General features: G+C 45.1%; 1 protein-coding gene across 1 annotated transcript in view; it reads right to left on the reverse strand.

The window, feature by feature from the left end:
* Positions 1–660: 660 nt before the first annotated feature.
* LOC139409794 (EH domain binding protein 1) overlaps positions 661–21,257 on the reverse strand; it is a 388,012-nt gene continuing 367,415 nt past the window's right edge. Inside the window, exons 27-28 of the mRNA XM_071155208.1 lie at positions 2,700–2,814; positions 661–2,426 (exon numbers count right to left, since the gene is read on the reverse strand). Coding sequence (XP_071011309.1) covers positions 2,336–2,426; positions 2,700–2,814 — 206 coding nt within the window. The 3' untranslated portion in view covers positions 661–2,335. The remainder of the gene's footprint in view (positions 2,427–2,699; positions 2,815–21,257) is intronic.

The following is a 21,257-nucleotide window of genomic DNA, read 5'->3' on the forward strand; positions in this document are numbered from 1 at the left end:
TCTTCCTCCGAGGAAAAGGCTATATAGGCTACTCCGCATCGAGCTCAAAGAAAACCGGACGAAAATACTAATTTATAAACATGCATAAAGCGCAGGGGAATTCAGCAGAGCTGTATGTAATAAGCGTGGCTAAACGCGCGGCTCGCCAGTGTCTACAGTTAGACATTAAAACACTTCTGTTGATCTATTTCAACGAAAAGCACACTAGCATTTGAAAAACTTTTACAAACATAATTTACTTTTAATTTAGAAAATGTAGCCTACCACTTGCAAATGGGCAACCACTATGGCCCAACTAGGTTTACCTCGTTGTTGGAATATTTCAGAAATGTCGAATATGGAAAAACAATTAAATTAAAGCAAAATTTAAAAACGATTTAAAACTTCACAGAAGCTAGGATGTAACAAATTAAACGAAGACAATGTCACATTATAAACAATACTAATACTATTCATTACTTGTAGGCTACAAGGAAAACATATATTTTTTTAAACAATTCAAATATAGGCCTAAATTGTTGCTCAAACACTCATGATCCAATAGAGTACTCAATATTATATTTCAGAGACCGCCAATATTCAGAGGCCTCCGGTAAAGTTGTGTACGAGAGAACTAGTAGCCTAGTCTATTCCACAGAGCACCAAACACCTGCAATGGAGTATGAAAGTTTCGGACTTTATTGAAGACTTGTGTTACGACAGTGGAATAAATAATCACACAGGTAAATGTTCACACGTTTCAGACAGCAGCTGCATTCGGATGTAGTGGAACCGATAGAAATATAACTACTAGAATGATCTGATGGGCTATATGCCCTTTCTGATAATTACATTTCTATTGTTGGAACCAGGAGATCGAAGAACAAATAAAAGCAACACATGATCTCTTCTTCAGTATGTGTACAATAAATATAAACAAAACGCCCTTTTGATTAAAAAGCAAGAAATGCAAGAATATGACATGGTTGTGTCGTGATGCTGGTTCACTAAATAACACGTATAGCCCGTAGAATTCCTACTACCGACTATAAAACGGCAATTAAATAAAAGTTATTCTGCTTTCTTTGCTTTCAACTGCTTGCGGAATTGATCCGGGAAAAAAGTTTTTTGTATGCCAGAGCGGTGATGAAATATACAAAATGTTGGACACGACCCCCGCCTCAGCTCTGCTCTTTACCCCTCTACTCTTCCTCCGTCCCTCCCCCTTATCCCCCCCCTCTCCTTATCACCGAGCCAGCTCTTCTTCTGAAATGTTTGGTTAACCGCATTCAAGCGAACTAAAAAAAAATCATAACAGTTTTTCGGTTTATGAACTGCATCTTGAGATATTACCATTAAAAACATTACACACAGTCAAGTAATAAACATAGCTTGAAAATACTGATATCGTGAATTATACTTTTTTGTTGTTGTTGTTTTTAAAGTCCAACTGAAACAATAGACATCAGTATAATATCATCACCAACGTCGCCAATAAAACAACTCGTGCTGTACCTCAAAACCACTATAAAGGAATCTCTGTCTCCAAGCTCCTCAACATTGAAACATTCTGCCAAGAGAAGGCTGTGTGTGTCTGAATGAAATTCAATCCCTCCCGTGGTAGGTTTTCACTGGGCTGTAATATGCCATCATTTATATGTCTATTAAATACAAGTACCTTGCTTGATAAAGCAACAACAACAAAATTAAAACAATCTAGTGTGTTGTATAAGCAGGACACATTTCCATGTCAGTATAAAGCTGGTTCAAGACATCATGGTATCATCCTTACAGAGCCTTTACACCTCCCACATGGCTCCCTGTTTCCTATATAGTGAGGGGCTCTGGTCAAAAGTAGTGCCCTTTATATGGAATAGGGTTGCATTTAGGATGCATGCTTTTAGTTTAGCAGTAAAACCATCACAGCCCTTGACCAAAAAAAACCAACATCATTTCAATTTCAGGGTTCAAATAAACTTAAAATACAGGTTTCTCAAATAGTCAAGATAATAATAATAATTATAATAATGTCAATATAATGGTATATTAATAACAATATGTCAATATGATAATTATTATAATTATAATAATGTCAAGAAATTGTATATTAATAACAATATGTCAATATCATGGTATATTAATAATAATAATTACAATAATAATAGTCAATATAATAATAATACAATTCTTGTATCGATCATAGTCTGTATCAGTGTCCCAAAAGGCACTCTATTCCCTATATAGTGCACTATGTTGCCCTGGTCAAAGTAATATATAGGACATATAGGGTGTCATTTGGGACGAAGACTATATATATATATGTGTGTGTGTGTGTGTGTGTGAAATGAAATGACAATCATTGAAGGACACACTTCTCTTCCTTCTTGGCCATCTTGCCTTTGTTCTGCTCTAGGGTTCTCTCCAGGTGTTCATCTTCCTCCTCCGCCCTGCGGAACACAGCCAGGTCAAAGGTTAGAGGTCAGGGGTTTAAAGAGCAGGAGGTCACATGATACAGGAGGGAGACAGGTAGAGGGACAGCAGACACAGGACTGTACACAGAGGCCGGGTGCCATGGCAACGGTCGCCATGCCACCTGTGAATGGAGCGGCGGCGCACCAGGAGAGCAGATTTGACCTTTAACCCCCTGCAGCATGTCACCCTATTGGTTGATATCAGTCTCTCTTTATGGTTGTGTGTGTGACTGTGTGTGTGAGACGTACTGTTTCTCCTGTGCATCGAGGTCTCTGACCAGCGCGTCTCGTTTGTTGACCAGTATGACCAGTTCATCCAGCAGCAGCTGCTCTCTTCTCTTCTGAGCCTCTGTCTTCTGCCAGTCTGGAGAGGAGAGAGAAGATTAGCACCTACTACAGTACTACTACAGTACTACTACAGTACTGATCTACCACTACTACCACCACTGATACTACTACTACTACCACCACTAATACTGATACTACTACTACTACCAATACTACTACCACTACCACTGATACTACTACCACTACGACCACCACCACCACTACTACAACCACTGATACTACTACTACTACTATTGATACTACAACCACTAATACTACTGATACTACCACCACCACTACCACCACTAATACTGATACTACCACCACCACTACAACCACCACCACTACCACCACTAATACTGACACTACCACCACCGCCACTACTACTGATACTACCACCACCACTAATACTGATACCACCACCACCACTAATACTATTATCACAACCACCACTAATACTATTACCACCACCACCACTACTACTGATACTACCACCACTACTACTGATACTACCACCACTACTACTGATACTACCACCACCACTACTACTACTAATACTGATACTACCACAACTACCACCACCACTACCAGCACTACTACCACCACCACCACCACCACTACCAGCACTACTACCACCACCACCACCACCACTACCAGCACTACTACCACCAATACTAATACTGATACTACCACCACCACTACCAGCACTACTACCACCAATACTAATACTGATACTACCACCACCACCACTACTACTACCACCAATACTAACACTGATACTACCACCACCACCAGCACTACTACCACCAATACTAATACTGACACTAACACCACCACTACTACTAATACTGATACCACCACCACCACTACTACTACCACCACCACTAATACTGATACTACCACCACTACTAACACTGATACTACCACCACCACTAATACTGATACTACCACCACCACTAACACTGATACTACCACCACCACTAATACTGATACTACCACCATCACTACCACTACTACTGATACTACTACTACCACAACCACTGATACTACTACTACTGATACTACTACTACCACAACCACTGATACTACTACTGATACCACTACTACTACCACCACCATCACTACTACTGATACCACTACTACTACCACCACCATCACTACTACTGATACCACTACCACCACCACTACCACAACCACTGATACTACTACTACAACCACTGATACTACTACTACCACTGATACTACTACCACTGATACTACCACCACTACTACTACTGATACTACTACTACTACTACTACTACCACTGATACTACTACTACTACTACTACTACTACAACTACTACTGATACTACCACCACTACTACCACTGATACTACTACTACTGATACTACCACCACCACTACTACTACTACTGATACTACTACTGATACTACTACTGATACTACTACTACTGATACTACTACTACTGATACTACTACTACTGATACTACTACTACTGATACTGATACTACTACTACTACTGATACTACTACTACTGATACTGATACTACTACTACTACTGATACTACTACTACTGATACTACTACTACTACTGATACTACTACTACTACTGATACTACTACTACTGATACTACTACTACTACTGATACTACTACTACTACTGATACTACTACTACTGATACTACTACTACTGATACTACTACTACTACTGATACTACTACTACTACTGATACTACTACTACTGATACTACTACTACTGATACTGATACTACTACTACTACTGATACTACTACTACTACTGATACTACTACTACTACTGATACTACTACTACTGATACTGATACTACTACTACTACTGATACTACCACCACTACTACAACAGTTCTCCTGTCTCATCTTCCTGTCTCTCTCACATTTCCAAGTGTCTAAATAAAAGTCCAAATATCAACAGCGAATAGAGAAGAACAAAAGGCCTAACTACAATGAATAAATCACACAGGTTCCCTGACTCCTCCCCTCCAGTTCACCTAGCTAGCAGCTCCCAGGCCAACCAGGAAGGGGCCCACAGGGGCCAGATGCGACCCCGTTCCAATCCCCTCTCCCTGCCTCCCCCTGGGGGAACCGTGTCCGCGGGAGAGCCCTCTCTCTGGGGCTCAGATATCCGCCTTCCTGGTGCGTGGCACCACCGGCTTCAGATCCACCCAACACCAGGGTAGATAGATACAAACCCCTAACCCCATCATATCTGCAGATATACCCAACACCAGGGTAGACAGATACAAACCCCTAACCCCATCATATCTGTAGATATACCCAACACCAGGGTAGATAGATACAAACCCCTAACCCCATCATATCTGCAGATATACCCAACACCAGGGTAGATAGATACAAACCCCATCATATCTGTAGATATACCCAACACCAGGGTAGATAGATACAAACCCCTAACCCCATCATATCTGCAGATATACCCAACACCAGGGTAGATGGATACAAACCCCATCATATCTGTAGATATACCCAACACCAGGGTAGACAGATACAAACCCCTAACCCCATCATATCTGCAGATATACCCAACACCAGGGTAGATAGATACAAACCCCTAACCCCATCATATCTGCAGATATACCCAACACCAGGGTAGATAGATACAAACCCCTAACCCCATCATATCTGCAGATATACCCAACACCAGGGTAGATAGATACAAACCCCTAACCCCATCATATCTGCAGATATACCCAACACCAGGGTAGATAGATTCAAACCCCTAACCCCATCATATCTGCAGATATACCCAACACCAGGGTAGATAGATACAAACCCCTAACCCCATCATATCTGCAGATATACCCAACACCAGGGTAGATAGATTCAAACCCCTAACCCCATCATATCTGCAGATATACCCAACACCAGGGTAGATAGATACAAACCCCTAACCCCATCATATCTGCAGATATACCCAACACCAGGGTAGACAGATACAAACCCCTAACCCCATCATATCTGCAGATATACCCAACACCAGGGTAGATAGATACAAACCCCTAACCCCATCATATCTGTAGATATACCCAACACCAGGGTAGATAGATACAAACCCCTAACCCCATCATATCTGCAGATATACCCAACACCAGGTTAGATAGATACAAACCCCTAACCCCATCATATCTGCAGATATACCCAACACCAGGGTAGATAGATACAAACCCCTAACCCCATCATATCTGCAGATATACCCAACACCAGGGTAGATATATTAATCCCACCATGCTTCTCAGAGTTGGAGTGCTGACATAGGATCAGTTTAGCCTTTTAAATCATAATGAATAAGAGGAGGGTCCTAGATCAGCACTCCTACTCAGAGAAGCTTTGTGAATATGTGCTACCACAGATAAACTCTCTTGAGGAGAGAACATGTCTCGTATTATAAAAATAAAAATATATATACTTCAGTCCCATTAATCACACAGTTAGGGACGGGGGAAAAACACACAAAAAAGTTGCATTTTGGGGCCAAACACTTGGAGTGAAATGTGCCAGTAGAAATGTTGTGTTGCAGTGGGCGGTGTTGGCCCTCTAACAGTTAGCCGTCAGAGAGTTCTACAGCGGGTCATGTGACACATCTGGTTCAACATCTTTACATCCATTCATATTTAAACACCTATTGATTTGAGAAGAAAAGGAATGTTGGAAAATGTCAGTCACTAAAATAAGTGCGCTGCATGCTTTATTAAAAAAATAAATATTTCCCCTCTGGTTCGTCAAGTTGCAACCGGCCTGTCATGTGTGTGAGTGAGTGTTTGTGTGTGTGTGGTGTGTGTGTGTGGTGTGCGCTCCATGCTGGGCCCAGTGTGTTTGTCCCCCTGTACGGTCTTGCTCTCTCTTCATTGGTCCAGCCACTCTTTGAAGTCGACCACAGAGCGAAATGAGCACAGTCCCCTTATCTGACCCGCTACTCTCTCGCTCTCTCTGTTTCTCTCTTTCTTTCTCTTCTTCTGACCGTTTCTCTCTCTCAGGCACTAAACTACTCTCCTCTTCAGAGAGGTTGGTCAGTAGTGTTTACCAGGGACTAATACCAATATGCCAAACATGGTTTTGATGTTTAAATTGAAGACCAGTGAAATGTCAAAAGGAGAAGACTACTCACTAAACTCACACAATGCGATGGAAAGTTGTCAGCTTCAAATATATACTTATTACAAATAGAAAAGGTTATTCCTCCTTTGCCATACCTCCACTATCCCACAATTCCCCTGCACAGGCCTGCCCACAGAGGGGGGAAAAGTATCCAAAACGGAGGTATAACAAAAAACATCCCTCCTTTTCTGTCCCTCCCTCTCAACTGCTCTCTCTCTCTTTTCTACTTCCTCTCCCCTACTCTATCTCTCGCTTTCCCTTCCCTTCCCCTACTCCATCTCCCTCCCTCCCTCCCTCCCTCTTTCCCCTCCCCTCTTCTTTACCCAAGCCAAAGTTCCAACCCGCCAGTGGGATGCGGAAGCATGGAGCTGTCAATCAAAGCTGTGGTAGGTCCCGCCCCCCTCATTAGAAAGGTAAACAATAGAGGGACGATGACAGACATGGCCGCGCAAACGAGAGGGTAGAGAACAGGGGTGAGTGTCTATGTGTGCGAGAGAAAGTGTGTGTGTGTGTGTGTATGAGAAAGAGAGTGAGTGTGAGTGAGAGTGCGTGTAACCAGAAACCTGCGGTAAAAAACACCCCGCAGCCACTCATGGAAGTTACCCCCTCCCTACTTCCAACCCCGAAAGAGGGAGGAGTGAGAGAAAGCCAGTGTTCACACACACTCTCTCTCTCTCTCCCTCTTTCTCTCTCTCTCTCTCTCTCTCTCTTCTGTTTCACCCCTCTCTCTCGTTTTACCCTCTCCCTCTCTTGTTTCACCCTCTCCCTCTCTTGTTTCACCCTCTCCCTCTCGTTTCACCCTCTCTCGCTCTTCTGTTTCACCCTCTCTATCTCGTTTCACCCTCTCTCTCTCTTGTTTCACCCTCTCTCTCTCTCTCATTTCACCCTCTCGCTCTCGTTTCACCCTCTCTCTATCTCTCGTTTCACCCTCTCTCGCTCTCGTTTCACCCTCTCTCACTCTTCTGTTTCACCCTCTCTCTCTTGTTTCATCCTTTCTCTCTCTTGTTTCACCCTCTCTCTTGCTCTTCTGTTTCACCCTCTCTCGCTCTTCTGTTTCACCCTCTCTCGCTCTTCTGTTTCACCCCCTCTCTCTCTTCTGTTTCACCCTCTCTCGCTCCACCCTCTCTCTCTCTCTCTCTCGTTTCACCCGCTTTCTCTCTCGTTTCACCCTCTTTCTCTCTCGTTTCACCCTCTCTTGTTTCACCCTCTCTCTCTCTTGTTTTACCCTCTCTCTCTGTTTCACCCTCTCTCTCTTGTTTCACCCTCTCTCGTCTGTTTCACCCTCTCTCTCGCTATTGTTTCACCCTCTCTCTTGTCTTACCTTCTCTCTCTCTCTCTTGTTCACCCTCTCTCTCTTGTTTCACCCTCTCTCTCTCTCTCTCTCTTGTTTCACCCTCTCTCTTTCACCCTCTCTTTTCTGTTTCACCCTCTCTCTCGCTATTGTTTTACCCTCTCTCTCTCTTGTTCACCCTCTCTCTCTCTTGTTTCACCCTCTCTCTCTCTTGTTTCACCCTCTCTCGCTCTTGTTTCACCCTCTCTCGCTCTTCTGTTTCACCCTATCTCTCTCGTTTCACCCTCTCCCGCTCTTCTGTTTCACCCCCTCTATCGCTCTTCTGTTTCGCCCTCTCTCTCATGTTTCGCCATCTCTTCTGTTTCACCCTCTCTCGCTCCACCCTCTCTCTCTTGTCTCACCCTCTCTCTCTCTTGTTTCACCCTCTCTCTCTCGTTTCACCCTCTCTCTCTCCTGTTTCACCCTCTCTCTCTCTTGTTTCACCCTCTCTCTCACTCTTGTTTCACTCTCTCTCTCGCTCTTGTTTCACCCTCTCTCTCTTGTTTCACCCTCTCTCTCTTGTTTCACCCTCTCTCTCTCGTTACACCCTCTCTCTCTCTTGTTGCACCCTCTCTCTCTCTTGTTACACCCTCTCTCTCTTGTTTCACCCTTTCTCTCTCTTGTTTCACCCTCTCTCTCTCTTGTTTCACCCTCTCTCTTGCTCTTCTGTTTCAGCCTCTCTTTCTCTCGTTTCACCCTCTCTCTCTCTCTCTCTCTCTCTCTCTCTTCTGTTTCACCCTCTCTCTCTCTTCTGTTTCACCCTCTCTCTCTCTCTCTCTCTCTCTCTCTCTTCTGTTTCACCCTCTCAACGGTAACCATGTGAATCTGCACAAGACACAGAAGAATGCGCCGGTTCAAATCCCCATGACCCCCACCCTTCCAATGCTCAATGTATTCAGGAGACCCAAACTGCTCCGAAGACCCCTTTCTCAGAGCAGGACGGGGGGAGAGTGAGTATGTTTGTGTTCTTGGCTTAAAATCTAGGTCCAACACATTTACCAGCACACACATACGCACAAACTAGCATGGATTAATCCACAGATTGATAAACACTTTGAGAGACATTTTACAGAGTAGTCAGCGAGTGATGTCCGGAGACGTCTATTACTATTACCATCTATTACCACAGATCTCTCTTTAGTTGTGTTCTGTTGTTCGGTGGAATGGCCCCCAAGTGAGAGCTTTGGCCAGGGGCCAACTGGAGTCAGGACACAAAGTCCCAAATGGAAACCTAATCCTGCCCATAGGGCGCTAATCCAAGGTAGTGCACTATGAAAGGAATAGGGTGCCATTTTGGACATTTGTAGTTACTGTGAAGTTACCTGCACCTTGTCTAGGACTAGTTACAGCTGCTTGACTAGCTGTACAGACAGCACCTTGTCTAGGACTAGTAACAGCTGCTTGACTAGCGGTATAGACAGCACCTTGTCTAGGACTAGTTACAGCTGCTTGACTAGCTGTATAGACAGCACCTTGACTAGCTGTATAGACAGCACCTTGACTAGCGGTATAGACAGCACCTTGTCTAGGACTAGTTACAGCTGCTTGACTAGTTGTATAGACATCACCTTGTCTAGGACTAGTTACAGCTGCTTGACTAGCTGTATAGACATCACCTTGTCTAGGACTAGTTACAGCTGCTTGACAAGCTGTATAGACAGCACCTCGTCTAGGACTAGTTACAGCTGCTTGACTAGCTGTATAGACAGCACCTTGACTAGCTGTATAGACAGCACCTTGACTAGCGGTACAGACAGCACCTTGACTAGCGGTACAGACAGCACCTTGTCTAGGACTAGTTACAGCTGCTTGACTAGTTGTATAGACATCACCTTGTCTAGGACTAGTTACAGCTGCTTGACTAGCTGTATAGACAGCACCTCGTCTAGGACTAGTTACAGCTACTTGACTAGCTGTATAGACAGCACCTTGTTAAGGACTAGTTACAGCTGCTTGACTAGTTGTATAGACATCACCTTGTCTAGGACTAGTTACAGCTGCTTGACTAGCTGTATAGACATCACCTTGTCTAGGACTAGTTACAGCTGCTTGACTAGCTGTATAGACATCACCTTGTCTAGGACTAGCTACAGCTGCTTGACTAGCTGTATAGACAGCACCTTGTCTAGGACTAGTTACAGCTGCTTGACTAGCTGTATAGACAGCACCTTGTCTAGGACTAGTTACAGCTGCTTGACTAGTGGTATAGACAGCACCTTGTCTAGGACTAGTTACAGCTGCTTGACTAGCTGTATAAGCACCTTGTCTAGGACTAGTTACAGCTGCTTGACTAGCGGTATAGACAGTACCTTGTCTAGGACTAGTTACAGCTGCTTGACTAGCTGTATAGACAGCACCTCGTCTAGGACTAGTTACAGCTGCTTGACTAGCGATATAGACATCACCTTAACTAGTCCTAGACACAGCTGCTTGACTAGTGGTATAGACATCACCTTGTCTAGGACTAGTTACAGCTGCTTGACTAGCTGTATAGACAGCACCTTGTCTAGGACTAGTTACAGCTGCTTGACTAGCTGTATAGACAGCACCTTGTCTAGGACTACTAACAGCTGCTTGACTAGCGGTATAGACAGCACCTGGTCTAGGACTAGTTACAGCTGCTTGACTAGCTGTATAGACAGCACCTTGACTAGCTGTATAGACAGCACCTTGACTAGCGGTACAGACAGCACCTTGACTAGCGGTACAGACAGCACCTTGTCTAGGACTAGTTACAGCTGCTTGACTAGTTGTATAGACATCACCTTGTCTAGGACTAGTTACAGCTGCTTGACTAGCTGTATAGACAGCACCTCGTCTAGGACTAGTTACAGCTACTTGACTAGCTGTATAGACAGCACCTTGTTAAGGACTAGTTACAGCTGCTTGACTAGTTGTATAGACATCACCTTGTCTAGGACTAGTTACAGCTGCTTGACTAGCTGTATAGACATCACCTTGTCTAGGACTAGTTACAGCTGCTTGACTAGCTGTATAGACATCACCTTGTCTAGGACTAGCTACAGCTGCTTGACTAGCTGTATAGACAGCACCTTGTCTAGGACTAGTTACAGCTGCTTGACTAGCTGTATAGACAGCACCTTGTCTAGGACTAGTTACAGCTGCTTGACTAGTGGTATAGACAGCACCTTGTCTAGGACTAGTTACAGCTGCTTGACTAGCTGTATAAGCACCTTGTCTAGGACTAGTTGCAGCTGCTTGACTAGCTGTATAGACAGCACCTCGTCTAGGACTAGTTACAGCTGCTTGACTAGCGATATAGACATCACCTTAACTAGTCCTAGACACAGCTGCTTGACTAGTGGTATAGACATCACCTTGTCTAGGACTAGTTACAGCTGCTTGACTAGCTGTATAGACAGCACCTTGTCTAGGACTAGTTACAGCTGCTTGACTAGCTGTATAGACAGCACCTTGTCTAGGACTACTAACAGCTGCTTGACTAGCGGTATAGACAGCACCTGGTCTAGGACTAGTTACAGCTGCTTGACTAGCTGTATAGACAGCACCTTGACTAGCTGTATAGACAGCACCTTGACTAGCGGTACAGACAGCACCTTGACTAGCGGTACAGACAGCACCTTGTCTAGGACTAGTTACAGCTGCTTGACTAGTTGTATAGACATCACCTTGTCTAGGACTAGTTACAGCTACTTGACTAGCTGTATAGACATCACCTTGTCTAGGACTAGTTACAGCTGCTTGACTAGTTGTATAGACATCACCTTGTCTAGGACTAGTTACAGCTTCTTGACTAGTTGTATAGACAGCACCTTGTCTAGGACTAGTTACAGCTGCTTGACTAGATGTATAGACATCACCTTGTCTAGGACTAGTTACAGCTGCTTGACTAGCTGTATAGACAGCACCTTGTCTAGGACTAGTTACAGCTGCTTGACTAGCTGTATAGACATCACCTTGTCTAGGACTAGTTACAGCTACTTGACAAGTTGTATAGACAGCACCTTGTCTAGGACTAGTTACAGCTACTTGACTAGCTGTATAGACAGCACCTTGTCTAGTACTAGTTACAGCTGCTTGACTAGTTGTATAGACAGCACCTTGTCTAGGACTAGTTACAGCTGCTTGACTAGTTGTATAGACAGCACCTTGTCTAGGACTAGTTACAGCTGCTTGACTAGCTGTAACACTAGTAGTATATCTATTTTATACAAAGCGTGTGTAAGAGTAGGTGTTTGTGTGTGTGTGTCATTGTGTTTGTGTGTGTGTGTCATTATCTGTGTGTGTGTCATTGTGTTTGTGTGTCATTATCTGTGTGTGTGTGTGTGTAATTGTGTTTGTGTGTGTGTGTGTGCCATCATCTGTGTGTGTGTGTGTGTGTCATTATGTGTTTTTGTGTGTGTGTGTGCCATCATCTGTGTGTGTGTGTGTGTGTGTCATTATGTGTTTTTGTGTGTGTGTGTCATTGTGTGTGTGTGTGTGTGACATTATGTGTTTTTGTGTGTGTGTGTCATTATGTGTTTTTGTGTGTGTGTGTCATTGTGTGTGTGTGTGTTATCATCTGTGTGTGTGTGTGCATTGTCACCATACCCCAAGCTTATCTCCAGTTCCAGTCAACTAGCGATCCTGAAAGAGTTAGCAACATCATCAAAGGGTGCCCGTGTGACAGGATTCCACACACACAGACACAGACACAGACACACACACACACACACACACACACACACACACACACACACACTATACCTAATGAATCCAGGGCTACAGCACCGCGGCCTTAGACCTGCAACAAAGCCCAAATAGATTTACACATGGGGGGAGTAGAAGAGGGGAGGGAGAGAGGGAGAGAGAGGGGGAGAGAGGGAGGGTGGGAGAGGGGGACAGCTGCTTGAGGAGGGAGAGAGAGAGGGAGAGAGAGGTAGAGATAGAGGAAGAGAGGGGTAGATGGTGAGAGAGGGAAAGAGAGGAGAGAGATGGTGAGAGAGAGAGAGAGAGAGAGAGAGAGGGGGAGAGAGAGATGGTGAGAGAGGGGTAGATGGTGAGAGAGGGAGATGATCAGAGAGAGGGGGAGAGAGAGATGGTGAGAGAGGGGTAGATGGTGAGAGAGAGGGAGAGAGATGGTGAGAGTGAGGGGGAGATGGTGAGAGAGAGGGGGAGGGAGGGAGAGAGATGGTGTGAGAGAGGGAGAGAGAGGGGGAGGGAGGGAGAGAGAGAGATGGTGAGAGTGAGGGGGAGATGGTGAGAGAGAGGGGGAGGGAGGGAGAGAGATGGTGAGAGAGATGGTGAGAGAGAGGGAGAGAGAGAGGGAGAGAGAGGGAGAGAGATGGTGAGAGAGAGAGGGAGATTGAGGGAGAGAGATGGTGAGAGAGAGGGAGAGAGAGGGAGAGAGATGGTGAGAGAGAGGGAGAGGGAGGGAGAGAGATGGTGAGAGTTGCAGAGGAGGGAGGATAAACTACTACATAGGATTACATATTGATTTTCAACATATAAAAAAGCTTATCATATCAAACCGTAACAAGAAAAGTGTGGGACCTGGCTCTGCATAAATCCCTTCAGAGACCAGGAGCAGACACTTCACAACACACACCCTCCGAGCCACGTCACACGCTGTGTACGGAGAGGGGAGAGAAAGGTGTGTGTGGTGTGAGTGTGTGTGTGTGTGAGTGTGTAAGTGTGTGTGTAAACAGTAAACAGATAAAGAGAGCACAGTAGATCAATTTGGTTGCAAGGAGATGAGACCGTGGATTACAGATGGTGTTCGTAAGACTGTGTCTGTAAGCACGTTTGTGTGTGTACGTACCATTATGTGTATGTGTGTTTAAAGGTGTGTGTGTGTTTAAAGGTGTGTGTGTTTGGTATGAGGGAGCTGAGTCCTGGTATACAGATGGTATTTTCACAGCCTGGCAGCAGACCAGGCAGACACAAGGAGGATCCCCTCTATCACCCAACATGTCTTTAAACCCCAGGGTCTGTTTAATATACCATCCCTCTCTCCTTCTTCTCCTCCCTCTCCTTCTCCTCCTCCCTCTCCTTCTCCCTCTCCTCCTCCTCCCTCTCCTTCTCCTCCCTCCCTCTCCTTTGCTTCCTCCCTCTCTCTCCTTCTCTTCCTCCCTCTCTCTCCTTCTCCTCCTCCCTCTCCTTCTCCTCCTCCTTCTCCTCCTCCCTATCCTTCGCCTCCCCCCCTCTCCTTCTCCTCCTCCCTCTCCTTCTTCTCCTCCCTCTCCTTTTCCACCTCCCTCTCCTTCTCCTCCTCCCTCTCCTTCTCTTCCTCCCTCTCCTCCTCCTCCTCCCTCTCTTTCTCTTCCTCCCTCTCCTTCTCCTCCTCCCTCTCCTCCTCCTCCTCCCTCTCTTTCTCTTCCTCCCTCTCCTTCTCCTCCTCCCTCTCCTTCTCCTCCTCCCTCTCCCTCCTCTAGGTGTTCTGTGATAGGGTCCAGTCCCCTGATCTTTAGGTTCCATTCTGTTCCTGATAAAATCTTCAACTCTACCAACCACTGACAGCTCACGGCTCAATAACAGTATGGATCATAGACTGACAGCTCAATAACAGTATGGATCATAGACCGACAGCTCAATAACAGTATGGATCATAGACCGACAGCTCAATAACAGTATGGATCATAGACTGACAGCTCAATAACAGTATGGATCATAGACTGACAGCTCAATAACAGTATGGATCATAGACTGACAGCTCAATAACAGTATGGATCATAGACTGACAGCTCACGGCTCAATAACAGTATGGATCATAGACTGACAGCTCAATAACAGTATGGATCATAGACTGACAGCTCAATAACAGTATGGATCATAGACTGACAGCTCAATAACACTATGGATCATAGACTGACAGATCAATAACAGTATGGATCATAGACTGACAGCTCAATAACAGTATGGATCATAGACTGACAGATCAATAACAGTATGGATCATAGACTGACAGCTCAATAACAGTATGGATCATAGACTGACATCTTACAGCTCAATAACAGTATGGATCATAGACTGACAGCTCACGACTCAATAGCAGTATGGATCATAGACTGACAGCTCACGGCTCAATAACAGTATGGATCATAGACTGACAGCTCACGGCTCAATACCAGTATGGATCATAGACTGACAGCTCACGGCTCAATAACAGTATGGATCATAGACTGACAGCTCAATAACAGTATGGATCATAGACTGACAGCTCAATAACAGTATGGATCATAGACTGACATCTCAATAACAGTATGGATCATAGACTGACAGTTCAATAACAGTATGGATCATAGACTGACAGCTCAATAACAGTATGGATCATAGACTGACATCTCAATAACAGTATGGATCATAGACTGACAGCTCAATAACAGTATGGATCATAGACCGACAGCTCAATAACAGTATGGATCATAGACTGACAGCTCAATAACAGTATGGATCATAGACTGACAGCTCACGGCTCAATAACAGTATGGATCATAGACTGACAGCTCACGGCTCAATACCAGTATGGATCATAGACTGACAGCTCACGGCTCAATAACAGTATGGATCATAGACTGACAGCTCAATAACAGTATGGATCATAGACTGACAGCTCAATAACAGTATGGATCATAGACTGACATCTCAATAACAGTATGGATCATAGACTGACAGCTCAATAACAGTATGGATCATAGACTGACATCTCAATAACAGTATGGATCATAGACTGACAGCTCAATAACAGTATGGATCATAGACTGACAGATCAATAACAGTATGGATCATAGACTGACAGCTCACGGCTCAATAACAGTATGGATCATAGACTGACAGCTCAATAACAGTATGGATCATAGACTGACAGCTCAATAACAGTATGGATCATAGACTGACAGCTCAATAACAGTATGGATCATAGACTGACAGCTCAATAACAGTATGGATCATAGACTGACAGCTCAATAACAGTATGGATCATAGACTGACAGCTCAATAACAGTATGGATCATAGACTGACAGCTCACGGCTCAATAACAGTATGGATCATAGACTGACAGCTCAATAACAGTATGGATCATAGACTGACAGCTCAATAACAGTATGGATCATAGACTGACAGCTCAATAACACTATGGATCATAGACTGACAGATCAATAACAGTATGGATCATAGACTGACAGCTCAATAACAGTATGGATCATAGACTGACAGATCAATAACAGTATGGATCATAGACTGACAGCTCAATAACAGTATGGATCATAGACTGACATCTTACAGCTCAATAACAGTATGGATCATAGACTGACAGCTCACGGCTCAATAACAGTATGGATCATAGACTGACAGCTCACGGCTCAATAACAGTATGGATCATAGACTGACAGCTCACGGCTCAATACCAGTATGGATCATAGACTGACAGCTCACGGCTCAATAACAGTATGGATCATAGACTGACAGCTCAATAACAGTATGGATCATAGACTGACAGCTCAATAACAGTATGGATCATAGACTGACATCTCAATAACAGTATGGATCATAGACTGACAGTTCAATAACAGTATGGATCATAGACTGACAGCTCAATAACAGTATGGATCATAGACTGACATCTCAATAACAGTATGGATCATAGACTGACAGCTCAATAACAGTATGGATCATAGACCGACAGCTCAATAACAGTATGGATCATAGACTGACAGCTCAATAACAGTATGGATCATAGACTGACAGATCAATAACAGTATGGATCATAGACTGACAGCTCACGGCTCAATAACAGTATGGATCATAGACTGACAGCTCAATAACAGTATGGATCATAGACTGACAGCTCAATAACAGTATGGATCATAGACTGACAGCTCAATAACAGTATGGATCATAGACTGACAGCTCAATAACAGTATGGATCATAGACTGACAGTTCAATAACAGTATGGATCATAGACTGACAGATCAATAACAGTATGGATCATAGACTGACAGTTCAATAACAGTATGGATCATAGACTGACAGCTCACGGCTCAATAACAGTATGGATCATAGACTGACAGTTCAATAACAGTATGGATCATAGACTGACAGATCAATAACAGTATGGATCATAGACTGACAGCTCACGGCTCAATAACAGTATGGATCATAGACTGACAGCTCAATAACAGTATGGATCATAGACTGACAGCTCAATAACAGTATGGATCATAGACTGACAGATCAATAACAGTATGGATCATAGACTGGATGGTATGGAAGCACACATTCTCCCACTATGCTGTGAGGCATCAGAATAAGTGGATACGCTGCTGGCTATCTGTATCACTTTTAATCATGTGAGAGGGTGTGAGTGTGTGTGTGAGTGTGTGAGAGTGTGTGTGAGTGTGTGTGAGAGTGTGTGAATATATCTCTTCAAGTGTGTATATCTGTGTCGTTCACTGGTTTGAGTACTCCAGCGCTAGCGTCTCTCTGTCATCGACTGGCATGGACGTGTGTGTGTGCGCGAGCGTGTGTGTGTGTGTGTCTATCTCTGCAAGTCTCTCTGTCATCGGCTGGCCAACCAAATCAGCAATTACCTGCAAGCCACGCCACGCCACGCAGCCCAGCCATCACTCAATGGACCTGGCCAACCACCAAATAACAGCGGACACACACTCTCTTCCCTCACACACTATCTTTCTAGCAGAACTATCTGTGCCTGGCCTGTGAAAGGTAGAGCATGTTGAATATTAAGTAGATCCCCGAGGAAGGAGAAGAGGAGAGAGGAATGGAGAGAGGGCAGGAGGAGAGATTGGAGAGGGTGGAGAGGAGAGATTGGAGAGGGTGGAGAGGAGAGAGGAGAGGGTGGAGAGAGTGGAGAGGAGAGGGTGGAGAGGGTGGAGAGGAGAGGTTGGAGAGAAGAGGGTGAAGAGGGTGGAGAGAGTGGAGAGGAGAGGGTGGAGAGGGTGGAGAGAGTGGAGAGGAGAGGGTGGAGAGGGTGGAGAGAGTGGAGAGGAGAGGGTGGAGAGAGTGGAGAGTGGAGAGGGTGGAGAGAGTGGGGTGGAGAGGGTGGAGAGAGTGGGGTGGAGAGAGTGGAGAGGGTGGAGAGGTTGGGGTGGAGAGAGTGGAGAGGGTGGAGAGGTTGGAGAGGAGAGGGTGGAGAGGAGGATAAAGGGCCAGTTGATAAGTCCCACCTCTCCAGGACCATGGTCTGGCTTGTCCCACCTCTCCAGGACCATGGTCTGGCTTATCCCACCTCTCCAGGACCATAGTCTGCCTTATCCCACCTCTCCAGGACCATAGTCTGCCTTGTCCCACCTCTCCAGGACCATAGTCTGGCTTGTCCCACCTCTCCACCTCTCCAGGCCCATAGTCTGCCTTGTCCCACCTCTCCAGGACCATGGTCTGGCTTGTCCCACCTCTCCAGGACCATGGTCTGGCTTATCCCACCTCTCCAGGACCATAGTCTGCCTTATCCCACCTCTCCAGGACCATAGTCTGCCTTGTCCCACCTCTCCAGGACCATGGTCTGGCTTGTCCCACCTCTCCAGGACCATGGTCTGGCTTGTCCCACCTCTCCAGGACCATGGTCTGGCTTGTCCCACCTCTCCAGGACCATGGTCTGCCTTGTCCCACCTCTCCAGGACCATGGTCTGCCTTGTCTCCACCTCTCCAGGACCATGGTATGGCTTGTCCCACCTCTCCACCTCTCCAGAACCATGGTCTGGCTTGTCCCACCTCTCCACCTCTCCAGGACCATGGTCTGGCTTGTCCCACCTCTCCAGGACCATGGTCTGGCTTGTCCCACCTCTCCAGGACCATAGTCTGGCTTGTCCCACCTCTCCACCTCTCCAGGACCATGGTCTGGCTTGTCCCACCTCTCCACCTCTCCAGGACCATGGTCTGCCTTGTCTCCACCTCTCCAGGACCATGGTCTGGCTTGTCCCACCTCTCCAGGACCATGGTCTGCCTTGTCCCACCTCTCCAGGACCATGGTATGGCTTGTCCCACCTCTCCAGGACCATGGTCTGGCTTGTCCCACCTCTCCAGGACCATTGTCTGCCTCGTCCCACCTCTCATACTCTGCTGCTCATGCACTCAATTCAGGTTTATAGGTTTAATGAAAATGTATGGGAATTGATGTAAAATATATCACTAGCCACTTTAAACAATGCTACTTAATATAATGTTTACATACCCTACATTACTCATCTCATATGTATATACTGTACTCTATATCATTTACTGCATCTTTATGTAATACATGTATCTCTAGCCACATTAACTATGCCACTTTGTTTACATACCCTACATTACTCATCTCATATGTATATACTGCACTCGATACCATCTACTGCATCTTGCCTATGTCGTTCTGTACCATCACTCATTCATATATCTTTATGTACATATTCTTTATCCCTTTACACTTGTGTGTATAAGGTAGTAGTTTTGGAATTGTTAGCTAGATTACTTGTTGGTTATTACTGCATTGTCGGAACTAGAAGCACAAGCATTTCGCTACACTTGCATTAATTAACACCTGCTAACCATGTGTATGTGAAAAATAAATTTGATTTGATTGCAAAGGATTCATCCTCTCACAGTGCATAGCCTGCAAATGGCCATCAAACTCCTATTGTGCTCTGAGAAAACAACGAATGTATGTTATTGTATCATGACGTTTTATGTCAATTATGTTTTATAGATTACTATGCTTTAATTTTAACATTTGTATTCCTTATCCCCATGTGACAACGTGTTGTGACCATGTGACCACGTGTTGTGACCACGTGTTGTGACCATGTGACCATGTGTTGTGACCATGTGTTGTGACCATGTGTTGTGACCATGTGACCATGTGTTGTGACCATGTGTTGTGACCACGTGTTGTGACCATGTGACCATGTGTTGTGACCACGTGTTGTGACCATGTGACCATGTGACCACTTGTTGTGACCATGTGATCATGTGACCACGTGTTGTGACCATGTGTTGTGACCATGTGACCATGTGACCATGTGTTGTGACCATGTGACCATGTGTTGTGACCATGTGACCATGTGGAAAATGCACTTAGAACAATGTAATAAAATGTAAAGTTCAGAGCAGCTTTGTCAGGTGTCTTTGTCAGGTGTCTTTGTCAGGTGTCTGACTGCATTACCTGTTGCTTCCCTCTCCAAATACAGAAATACAGGCTGGCTGGTGTGTGGCAGACAAGAGCAATCAACCCCTAACCAGGATGTGTTCCTACTCTCTTGCTCCTGTTCAGCTATGCATGTCTGTCTACTCCACAACACACGCACGCACACACACACACGGTGCACACACAAATACACACTCCCCCCTCCTCCCTACACACACCTGCCCAGTCCCTTCCACCAGCTAATTACAATTGATTCAATATGGATCAGGTTGCTTATCAGGTGGGGAAAGAAATTACCATGGCCGATGCAGAGGTGCAGGCAGGTCAACATTGAATGGAGAAATCAATTTGCATTGATTGTCAAAAGGTTCATTTTTCACAAAGAGGACACAGTGAAAGGGATTAAACTTGGGTTTCGGCTCGACAACTTTGATACCACACAATAGTGGTGCTTTTCAGCCGGTACCAGTACACACAACAACCTACCTGGATAACGTAGCTACTAGCTAGCCGGGTTTTAATCCTCCATGTCAGTCAGCAGGGCTAGATATCAAACCAGGGTGCTGATAATGGTATTCAGGCCTACTATGGGTGTTAGATAGCACTGATCAGACAGCATCAGTCCAGATCTTCTCGCTGAGGAGGCTCCTCCTAGTAACCACCTAGCAACCTGTGGTTAGGATCCTGACTGAGGAGGCTTCTCCTAGTAACCACCTAGCAACCTGTGGTTAGGATCCTGACTGAGGAGGTTCCTCCTAGTAACCACCTAGCAACCTGTGGTTAGGATCCTGACTGAGGAGGATCCTCCTAGTAACCACCTAGCAACCTGTGGTTAGGATCCTGACTGAGGAGGTTCCTCCTAGTAACCACCCTAGCAACCTGTGGTTAGGATACTGAC

The sequence above is a fragment of the Oncorhynchus clarkii genome, chromosome 1 (genome assembly GCF_045791955.1).
Source record: "Oncorhynchus clarkii lewisi isolate Uvic-CL-2024 chromosome 1, UVic_Ocla_1.0, whole genome shotgun sequence".
Lineage (NCBI taxonomy): Eukaryota > Metazoa > Chordata > Actinopteri > Salmoniformes > Salmonidae > Oncorhynchus > Oncorhynchus clarkii.